Raw genomic sequence first — 11,177 nt, 5'->3', positions numbered from 1 at the left:
CATGAATCTAATTTTCTTGCAGTTTATTAAAAGTACATGGATAACTGTACCTAGGTGACTGTGGTATGGATTGTGCCACAGTGGGCTCAGTCTCCTTCCTCTTTTCAGCCTGTGGGAAGGGAGGCTTGAGAAAAGGACATGTCTGCAGAAAAAGGGTACAGGTAAAGGAGGAGACACCCAGAGAAGTCCACAGTCCATAAGTACAAATTCACAATTTGCAAAGCTCTACACAAGCCCAAAACCAGATATTTAATCAGGTAAACAAAATTATTCTAACTATACTTTCACTTGTTTATAAATATTTATAATGACCCTAAGCATTGGGCTGGGGGGGGAGGCGTTGGGGGGGGGGTGCTTCCCTGGTGGCTCAGACAGTGAAGAATCTGCCCCTTGCAGGAAACACAGGTTCAGTCCCTAGGTTGGGAAGATCCTCTGGAGAAAGGAATGGCAACCCACTCTAGTATTCTTGCCTGCAGAATTACATGAACAGAACAGCCTGGTGGGCTGCAGTCCATGGGGACACAGAGAGTCAGATATGACTCAGCAACTAACACTAAGCATTTTTTTAATCTTAAAAAAAAATCCAAAAACTTCAAGTGAACTGTACTTCTGAATCAGCGTGCTTTTGTCTTGAAGGTTGGGTTTTAACCACCTTTGCATCCAGGAGTCCATTATCAGAACACAGCATAGGACTCTGCTCCTTAAGCATCACTGACTGACCTATTTCCAGCCACACAGGCTCTTTCCCCTGCACTCTCAGCATGGCCTTGCCTGCTGAGGCCTGTGATCCTCCCCAGGACTGTCTTTTCCTCTGGGAAAGACTGACTCACCTATGATTAGTGATATTTCAAAATGGTGGTGTCAAAAGGAAAAAAGTGGCTTTTAATTCTTAAGCTATTAATACTACTCAGGGAATTGCTCTCTGAGGGAAATGAAAACAGCTTTGTCTATTTTGTTCTCCTAAAAATAACAATGAGCAGAACTGTGTTCTTGGTAATCATGTAGATTGAGTTTGTTCTTTGAATTCCTTCCAGTGAAATCTGATCACTTTCCTTAGGCCTGCAGTTTTTTATAGTTCTGGCAAGCAGATATTCTAATCCCCAGATTCCTTGGTTTACAATAGTTTTTTCTACCGACCCAATAAAGCCCCACTGGCCTGTTCTATTAATGATGACTGTCAACTATCCCTCATCCTCCTCAAGCTGCAGAGCTGGCTTTTTCCTTCTCTGTCACATCGCCAAGGACGCTTTGAGACTTTGGACAATTCTCTGTACTTCCTGAGGCCTCCTTGGATTGTGTGTCCCCCTTCCCAAATGAGAAGGGTGATCCAGCTCTGCCCCTCTTGTAGTCATATACGACTGTGCTCACAGCCATTTTCCTTTGCTTCAGGGTGAAAACTCTGATTTCTCTTTACTCTCCCGTGGAATTTACCTGGGGTTCTCTGTATCCTGTGGGTGATAGCAGTCTCCTGCCCCTGAACTGCCTCTTCCCTCAGGGACTCTGAGGGTCACAGAGTCTGAACCCAAGTGCCAAGGCCACTGCCGAGCAGTCACTGTCACTGCAGGAGGGAGCTGCCCTTGGAAGCCTGGTCACAGCTCAGCAGAGTGTCCCTTCTGACTGTCCCTTAAGGGAGGTCAGAGCTGAGCTTGCGCTTTGATTCCAGATGCCACACCAGCCTGGGACTCCATCATCTTCACTGGCCATTAACAGCAAAGCTCCACTCTTCCTGACCTCCTGAACCCCAAATGCTAGTTGCCCTTTGCTCCCTCGCCTCCGTTGCCTTCCCCTTTCTCACCATGTTCCTGTGTACTGTTCAGCAAACGTGACAACAACCTTCAACACCGCTTATGTAGGGTAACTGTTATCTTTTCAAGATTCTCAAGTCTTGTCGTCGAGAGCCCTGTAAAGCACAAGTACTACACCCACCTGCAGAGCGGAGGAAAACCAGCAGCTGCTCAGTATCAACTATGGCCCAGGTACTACGCTCAATGCCTTAATCCACATTATCACCTCGGAGGGAGACCCTCTTGGAGTCTGTGTCCCCACGTAAAATGAATATATATAAAATGCCACATATAAAATGAATACAAAGTTCATTTTATAGATGAGAAAACTGCAATACACAAAGATTGAGTAGTTGGCCCAAGGACACTTACTAAGCCAGTGACAGTATGGAATCTGAATCCAGAACTTCCCATAGCAAATCCTGTGCTATCCCCATTATATCACATTTGAGCTGATAAGCAATGAGATAAAGCATTTGGAAGTGCCTAATAATGTCCAGCACACAACAGGCACTCAAGGAACTTAACATGTCAGGTTCACAGGAGTCTCAGTTCCTGCTAGTTTCCTTCTTCAACCTTTGTAGCCACATCACCTCCACAGTTCCTTCTAGACTGGAGATAGCTGGGGCTCAAGCTGAACCCTTGTCATGAATATATCCTGTGGTCCATCCAGAGACCTGTCTAATCTGTACGTATTTCATGGACCAACTGTCAGGATAGAAAAGTACTCATCTAATTAAATCTGAACACGCCAGTAAGGTCTCTCACTGTTGCTGTTGTTCAGTTGCTCAGTCATGTCCAACTTTTTGCAAGCCCATGAACTGCAGCATGTCAGGCTTCCCTGTCCTTCACCATCTCCCAGGAGTTTGCTGAAACTCAAGTCCATTGAGTCGATGATGCCATTGAACCATCTCATACTCTGTCATCCCCTTCTCCTGCCTTCAGTCTTTCCTAGCATCGGGGTCTTTTCCAATGAGTTGATTCTTTGCATCAGGTGGCCAAAGTATTAGAGCTTTAGCATCAGTCTTTCCAATGAATATTCATATACTTTATGATTGACTGGTTTGATCTCCTTGCAGTCCAAGGGACTCTCAAGAGTGTTCTCCAACACCACAGTTCAAAAGCATCAATTCTTTGGTGCTCAGCCTTCTTTATGATCCAACTCTCACATCCATACATGACCGCTGGAAAAACTGTAGCTTTGACTTTATGTACCTTTGTTGACAAAGTCTCTGCTTTTTAATGTGCTGTCTAGGCTTGTCTTAGCTTTCCTTCCAAGGAGCAAGCGTCTTTTAATTTCATGGCTGCAGTCACCATCTGCAGTGATTTTGGAGCCCGAAAAATAAAGTCAGCCACTGTTTCCACTGTTTCCCCATCTACTTGCCATTAAGTGGTAAGACCAGATGCCATGATATTAGCTTTTTTTTTTTTTTTTGCCGAGCAAAGGTTTAATGAGCCCCACCCAGAGCCATCAGTGGGAAGCCTTCTTCTTCCCTTCCTCTTCCTTCTTCTTCTCCTTTTACACCTTGGGCTTCTTGACCTTGCCTGAGGCGCTCTTGTGCGGTTCCGAGCTGGGCTTCACCTCATTTTCCGAATCACTGGAGCTGCTGCTGGAATCTGAAGTGCTCCCTTGGCTGTGGCCATGGCCGTGGTGGTGCTTTAGGTTGTCAGCTGACCCGCCCTGAACTTTGGGGGAGCTGTGCTTGGGGTCTCCCACCTTGCCTGCCCCTTGGGGCTTCTTGGAGGTAGACTCCACAGCTGCCGACAGGTCGAACTCCATGGTAGTGAGAGCTTAGCTTTTTGAATGTTGTGTTTTAAGCCAGCTTTTTCCACTCTCCTCTTTCACTTTCATCAAGAGGCTTTTAGTTCCTCTTCACTTTTTGCCATTAGGGTGGTGTTATCTGCATATCTGAGGTTACTGATATTTCTCCCAGCAATCTTGAAGCTTGTGCTTCATCCAGCCTGGCATTTTGCATGATGTCCTCTGCATACAAGCTAAATAAGCAGGGTGACAGTATACAGCCTTGACGTACTCCTGTCCCAGTCTGGAATCAATCTGCTGTCCTATGTCTAGTTCTACCTGTTGCTTTTTGACCTGCATACAGGTTTCCCAGGAGGCAAGTAAGATGGTCTGGTATTCCCATCTCTTTAAGAATTTTCCACAGTTTGTTGTGATCCATTCTATCAAAGGCTTTAGCATAGTTAATGAAGCAGAAGTATGTGTTTTTCTGAATTCCCTTGCTTTTGCTATGATCAAGTGGATGTTGGCAATTTGATCTCTGGTTCCTCTGCCTTTTCTAAATTGAGCTTGTACATATGGAAGTTCTCAGTCCACATATTATTGAAGTCTAACTTTGAAGGATTTTGAGCATTACCTTGCTAGCATGTAAAATGAGTGCAATTGTGCAGTAGTTTGAACATTCTCTGGCATTGCCTTTCTTTGGGACTGGAATGAAAATTGACCTTTTCCAGTCCTGTGGCCACTGCTGAGTTTTCCAAATTTGCTGGCATGTTGAGTGCAGGACTTTAACAGCATCATCTTTTAGGATTTGAAATAGCTCAGCGGGAATTCATCAGCTCCACTAGTTTTGTTCGTAGTAACAAACTACGAACTACACTCCAGGATGTCTGGCTCTAGATGAGTGACCACACCATCTTGGTTATCCTGGCCATTAAGGCCTTTTTTGTACAGTTCTGTGCATTCTTGCCACCTCTTCTTAATCTCTTCTTCTTCTGTTAGGTCCATACTGTTTTTGTCCTTTATTGATCCCATCTTTCCATGAATTGTTCCCTTGGTATTGCTAATTTTCTTGAAGAGATCTCCAGTCTTTCCTATTCTATTGTTTTCCTCTATTTCTTTGCATTGTTCACTTTTTTTTTTATTTTATTTTTAAACTCCACAATACTGCATTAGCCTTGCCAAATATCGAAACGAATCCGCCACAGGCATACCCACGTTCCCCATCGTGAACCCTCCTCCCACCTCCCTCCCCTACCCTCCCTCTGGGTCGAATGTTCATTGCAGCACTGTTTATAATAGCCAGGACATGGAATCAACCTAGATGCCCATCAGCAGATGAATGGATAAGAAAGCTGTGGTACATATACACAATGGAGTATTACTCAGCCATTAAAAAGAATATATTTGAATCAGTTCTAATGAGATGGATGAAACTGGAACCTATTATACAGAGTGAAGTAAGCCAGAAAGAAAAACACCAATACAGTATACTAATGCATATATATGGAATTTAGAAAGATGGTAACAATAACCCTGTGTACGAGACAGCAAAAGAGACACTGATGTATAGATCAGTCTTATGGACTTTGTGGGAGAGGGAGAGGGTGGGGAGATTTGGGAGAATGGCATTGAAACATGTATAATATCATGTATGAAACGAGTCGCCAGTCCAGGTTCGATGCACGGTATTTCTTTGCATTGTTCACTTTTAAGAAAGCTTTCTTATCTCTCACTGTATCAAAGCCTTTTTCCTCCCTCTCCTGTCCTGTCCACCCCAGGATTCCTTGTCCTATTGCAAATACTTGAGTTAGTCTCGCCAGTTGCTCAGAGACTACACAGCAGCTCCTTAAATGAGAATCAAATAACATTAACAACATTAGCACCAGATGGCCCTTCTCTTACATTCCTCAACCCCATTCCTACAGCAGGGATTTGTTTAAGATCACACAGCTGAGCAGTGTAAGCAAGCTAGCTGGGTGGTCCTTAAAGGCTGAGGACAGCGGTGGAGACCCAGCGTTCAGAGGAGGTGCTCTAAGCCAGGAGCAAACAAGCCTTCAGCTGTATCCTCGACTCTTTCCCGCTGGGGACAGCCGGTGGCGCACAGCCACACTGCTGCCACCTGGCGTCGAAGGCCCTGAATCGGAGCCTGGGAAAGGCCTCGGCAGTGACCTGTGTGCTTGGTAGTGTGGGACTTCGTGCCTTCCAGGTCACACTAGCCCGCAAACCTGGCATCTGGGAGACAGCATGGGGGGTGCTTAGTCAAGTGGTAACCTCGATGAAAGCAGTAGAGATGGGCAACAGTCCTACAGGTGGTTCTGTCAAAACTAGAAGATGCAGAACTGAGGTTTTTATGTTAAGTGGCCAAATGTCCCACCTACCGCTCCCCACACTGCCCCCTCAGGAAGGCTTCAGGTTGCCGCTGCACAGCGGGATAAAGCTAATGGGCCAGCGTTCAGCAAGGGCAGTTGGGGTTTTGACTTTGTGCACCAAGGACAAGTGTCCCCAAAACTGCCCCCCCAGAAACCTCAGTGTACAGGAAGTATGTCTTTGTCCTCTCCCCACTCACCTCCTTTTGTGCTCCCTTCTCACTCAGGCTGAATAAGGAGTATTTGAATTCCTCAATATGCAGAATATGGTTCTAGCTGCCGGACACCCTCCAAGCTTGGTTCAGTCACCTCCTATAGCGTGCTACCCCTAACTCCTTCTAATTGGGAATATTCAGCTCCCTATAGAGCCTGCAGTTCTTCCTAGAACCATTACTTGACTTTGTTGCTTATTAGCCTCAGTCTCCTCTAGGTCTCTTCCTACATTAGAGTGAAACACTTGAACGTTATTACAGAGCCTAGCTTGAGGCCTTGCACACGCTAGATGTGCAGTGCTTGGAAGATGAATGAATGAATGGACTTCAGTACAAAGGAGGAAACGCAGAGAATGCTTTTGGGAAGTACAGTATTTCTAGATTGGCTTAGATGAAATCTAGTATATCCCAGCTAGTCTGGGATCAGCCTGTGAGGACTTGGGAGGCCTCAGGACACTCCTTCGAGCCCAGCCAAGCACAGTCCAGGGAAGGCACCTTCCGACTCCTGGGATGCAGGCCGCTTCGTTGCACTCAAAATGGCCTGATGGGGGTGGATGGGGTCGGGGGCGGTCATCTTAGGTTCCTGCCCTGTTCCCCTCAGAGCATACTAGAGTATGGTCCCTCTAGAAACTGGATAAGGACAAGTGCTAGGAAAAAGTACAGAAAGCAAAAATGCCCTCAGATTTAGGAATGCCAGCCAGTAGTGAGAGCAGAATCTGACTGATCTGCACATCACCTCAGCAGAACCCACAGGTGAAACTGCCCTCTGCTGCTTCCCTCTTCCAGCCAGAATGCAGACTGGGTGAATTTGATCACTGAAGGTAGCAGCCCCCAGGTCTAAGGAAAAGTCTTTTGTAAACTGCAGACAAAGGGACCAGCCAACCACTGGTCTCTGCCACACAGCAAAGGCACACTGCCTGCTGGAGAACTAGTTACAGTGAAACACTGCAAAGGTGGTGCACTTTCTGGAACGGCTGCCTCATAACAGATGTGGGAGAGCTCAGAATCTATCCTCTGCTGACCACCTGGAATTCAGAAGTGGGGCAAGACCTGCACTTGGCTGCTGTCATCTAGGCTGAAGGGCAGGAACAGGTGGTTCAAGTCACCATAGCCACTGATGCAAGCCCATACATTCAGCTGCCCATCTCAAAGGGATGGGGAGAGATCTCACGTACGCATCACAATCCGTGGCCCCACTTTCCACCTCTGAGGACACGCCCTCTGCACCCATTTATGTGTCCTTCTGGTTGGCATCCTGTCAGGACTGTGCTCTAAACAGACACATTGGATCAGCCCATGCGTCAGGCCTGAAGTGCTTCACATGCCCATCAGACATGACACCCAAAAGCTGCGCAATTATTGATCCATGGGTCACTTTTTTCCCCCTAACAAATTCAGAGAACACCAAAGATCAGAGTTAGAAAGGACCCTGGCCACCTCTCAGTCCACGGGACCACAAAGACTCAGACACGACTGGATGACTAAGCACACACACAGCACAGTCCAACCCCACAATCCCTAGCTCATTTTCCAGATGGCCCAGAGGTGACAGGGAGTCCCAGTGACCCGAGTAACATAAGGCAGAGCCGGGCCGGCACAGTTCCTGATGCCAGGTCCAGAGTTCTTCAAGTCTTTCTTAAGACATTGAGGGCAGGGAAATAGTAGCTGCTGGCCATGGGAGTTTTCCCTGGAGGCCAGCTAATCTAAACAGTACATGAGGCATCACATACGGAACCTATTCCACGGGATTTTCCTGTGTGAAGGGGATTCCCTCCAGTGATAGCAGTAACTACTCGGCAGTGCTTGGCCCCGCGGCCCTGTTCAGGTCCGGAAGATGAAGGTGCTTCCTGACCACATGGGTTGTTTTTCTTTCTAGAAATGAAACGTCTGGTATCTGTTCCTTGCTCCTGTGCTTTACAGTGGTTTCTCCCTTCTTTTAAAATACTAAGGAGCCAGTCCATAGGGAGGCCTGTCCTCAGTGGCCACAACCCCAGACCTGCTGCCGCTGCCCAGCAGCCAGGGAACGGTCCCTACTAGAATCAGCAGACCCAGACGCAAGGCTGTAACCAGGACGCACGGGTCTGGGGTATTGTGCTCCTGGGCTCTCCTCTGGGGACCACTCAGGGCAGAACCAATGGCCCCACACAGCCCGCGTCAGCCACACAGACGAAGCGCCATCCTCCAAAGTGTCCCGAGGCCTCTGGTAGCGTACATGGCTGGACTCCCAAGGACACAGGTTGTGAAGAAGAGGAGGTGGCCCACATGGTGCTTTCCTGCCCAGCTGAGGCCTCTAGCCCCCTCTAAACCCCACTCCGCCCAGAGTCTCAGCCACACCTCCATCTGCTCTGTTTTGTGCTCTGGTCCCATCACTGGGATCCACAGAAAGCCCTCGTGTGGTCTCACACAGACACTGAAGTCACTTACAGACACTGTTTTCAGTGTTTTTTCAGATGACTGCATATCAGATGTTGCTCACGGGGCCCTGGCACAGATGGTAACGGGCGTCCACCCTCATCTCTGCTCTGTGGCTAAAACATCCCCCTCTTCGATGCTCTGAAGCTGCAGCCTCTGACCTGCGAGAGTTCTGCTGCCTCGGCGGCTCCCAAAGCCAATTCCAGGGACAGTCCGAGCTGTAAGCAAGACCCCAGGCAAAGCCTCCTCCCCAAATAAGTTGATTTTGGCTTCAGCCTCTATGGCTTTGGCCAAGCTGGTTGCGTAACTGTCCAAGGACTTGTGCACATCAGCTTTCACGTGAAGAATAGGGTTCTTGGCAGCTTCTAAGAGAGAAGGCAGAAAGAAGGTTAGTGAGGGGCCAGGACTGATGGCTCCCCAGGACTGGCCTGCTGTTGCTTTACTGACCTGGGAAGGGGAGACAAATAGCTGAAGGCTGTGGGTTCTGGAATTTAGAGTCCCCAGGCGACAATTCCCTACTTACTATTTGGGAAATCTTAGACGTCATTTAATCTAATTTCAGTTTCCTAATCTGTAAAGAGATCATGGCACACCCCTTATGTCATAGGGTTCCTGTGATAATTAAACAGTTCTTCCTAAGATGCGTTAGCTTAGGTCTGGCTCGTAGGAAAGGCTTGATAAATACTTTCTATTGGGCTTCCTTGATAGCTCAGTTGGTAAAGAATCTGCCAGCAATGCAGGAGATCCCAGTTCAATCCCTGGGTCGGGAAGATCCGCTGGAGAAGGGACAGGCTACCCACTCCAATATTCTTGGCCTTCCCTGGTGGCTCAGCTGGTAAAGAATCTGCCTGCAATGCAGGAGACCTGGCTTTGATCCCTGGGTTGGGAAGATCCCCTAGAGAAGGGGAAGGCTACCCACTCCAGTATTCTGTGGGGAATTCCATGGACTGTGTAGTCCACGGGGTCCCAAAGAGTTGTACACGACTGAGTGATTTCACTTAATTTACATCTGTAAAAGAGTTCTCTGGTCTTTCAGCTCCCTGGAATGTGCAGCGGTTTTGGCTATAACTTCCACAAGCCTGAATGTTGCCTCTGGCCTTTCCACACCCGCTCAGAAATTCCTCACAGCCATAGAGAACCTCAGGGTTTGAAGGACATTAGAAGTCAGGTGCCCTTTCCCCAGGGACTAGGATCCCTGATAACTTAAGTGAACAGGTTGGGGGGGGGGGGACTTCAGTTTCACATCCTGATGGCTTTTAACCTCACTGCTTGTTTTCCTCCTGACATTTTGGAGGGAACAGCTTATCCCCTAATCCTCATGTTGCTTGGAGTAAGCAACTTGCATGCCACACTCCAAGAGGAGAAGAAGGGAGGAACACGTGCCCTCTCCCTGCCCTGCCACTCGCTCCCGGGAGGACTGATGTGGTCTTAGAAGTGTCTGCTCCTCACCCTGTCTGCAAAGAAGAGTGCTTTTGGTATGCTGTCCCCCAACATGGAGGCTGATGGAGCGAGCTTGGCCATATGTGGGCTGGGTGCATTGGGGAAGGCTTCAATCCATTTTTTTTAAATTTGGGAGTAACATAAGGCCCATGAGGCTGCTAATCCAAGCTCTGTTCTTGAATCTACTTTCCCCATAAAACAGACGATTTGATGTCTGCCTCCTTGACATCCATGACCAACCCTTCCATTCATCTGGAACCAGGGTGGGGAGTGGTAGAAAAGATAGGACGAATTATGAACATAAACTCTGATACGGCCGATATTTATTTTCATAGTCAGCATTTCTGAAGAAATTACATCAAAGTCCCGGACCCCTCCATCACATCTTATTCAGAGGAAAAGAGATTCTTCCATCTGTGGGCAGCCTGGATGGCACTTCTAGTCAGCATATCTGGAAGGGAAACTAGACCCCAAGTTCCAGAGGCAACTAGAGTGCTGAGGGTTGAGTTCAGAACAGGGGGAGCCAAAAATGCAGGAACTGGATTACAGCAGAACTCATTCCTCTCGCAGGACCCAAGTGCCCCAGCACCCTCAAGAGGGCAAGACCACTGAGGTGGCAGCTTCCCCTGCCGTGAAGTTGGAGCACTTCTTGGGCCATTATTTTCATCTTCCACACATGGAAGCTGAGGCTCAGAGAGGCCAAGTTCAGATTCATAGCCACACAGCATCCATAAGGGAAAGAAACTTTGGAGGGCCCAGAAACTGGTGTATCTAGTCAGGTAACTTCCTGAGGGAGGAGATGGGAATCAGCTGTGTGTGTGTGTGTGTGTGTGTGTGTGTGTGTGCATGTCTGTGTAGCCCACTGCTTGCCCAGCCTTAGATGCTATTTGCTCTGAAAGTTAGAAGCCTAAGGACTCAAGTGAGAGAGGTCAGGTTGGGAGTGACTTGGGAATGGGCAAAGGTGGAGCCCCTAGTGTGCTGGGCGTGGGGGCAGGCTCGGCTGAGGAATTTTCCTAAGATCCTTTCACTTCCCCATTTCCCTGAAGCCATCAGCCACAGAAACCAAACCTTTGATTTGTTCCACTTCATCTTCAAATGTCACCGAGCTCCTCCTCTTGGGTGGGCACGTGCCATGGGAGAGAGGGTTGTCATCCAATGTGTAGTCTTCAAGCAGCATGACATCTGTTCCTAAAACCAAGGGCAAACTGTGCACCTCTAACTG

The 11,177-nt window shown here is 48.0% G+C and overlaps 2 protein-coding genes across 6 annotated transcripts in view; both read right to left on the bottom strand.

The window, feature by feature from the left end:
* Positions 1 to 226: 226 nt before the first annotated feature.
* LOC133237168 (immortalization up-regulated protein-like) lies at positions 227 to 3,564 on the bottom strand. Its single transcript, XM_061399398.1, has one exon. The coding sequence runs from the start codon at positions 3,562 to 3,564 to the stop codon at positions 3,304 to 3,306; it is 261 nt and encodes an 86-aa protein (XP_061255382.1). The 3' UTR covers positions 227 to 3,303.
* The window catches only part of GPR161 (G protein-coupled receptor 161), a 62,953-nt gene continuing 52,002 nt past the window's right edge, over positions 227 to 11,177 (bottom strand). For 3 of the 5 annotated variants that reach the window (XM_061399387.1, XM_061399395.1, XM_061399392.1), the window contains 2 exons: positions 11,024 to 11,143; positions 10,262 to 10,742 (listed from right to left, as the gene is read on the bottom strand). In XM_061399387.1, the coding sequence (XP_061255371.1) occupies positions 10,342 to 10,742; positions 11,024 to 11,143 (521 nt within the window). In that variant the 3' untranslated portion in view covers positions 10,262 to 10,341. Of the gene's footprint in view, positions 8,881 to 10,261; positions 10,743 to 11,023; positions 11,144 to 11,177 lie in introns of those variants that run through there. The other 2 variants (XM_061399393.1, XM_061399394.1) reach the window with 2 other exon arrangements.

This window comes from Bos javanicus, chromosome 3, assembly GCF_032452875.1.
Source record: "Bos javanicus breed banteng chromosome 3, ARS-OSU_banteng_1.0, whole genome shotgun sequence".
Classification (NCBI taxonomy): Eukaryota; Metazoa; Chordata; class Mammalia; order Artiodactyla; family Bovidae; genus Bos; species Bos javanicus.
Note: the sequence above shows the minus strand (reverse complement) of the source record. Positions and strands in the feature narration are given on the sequence as shown.

Excerpts from the sequence above, each read along its gene's own strand:
- LOC133237168 (XM_061399398.1), bottom strand. The coding sequence starts at position 3,564 with ATGGAGTTCGACCTGTCGGCAGCTGTGGAGTCTACCTCCAAGAAGCCC.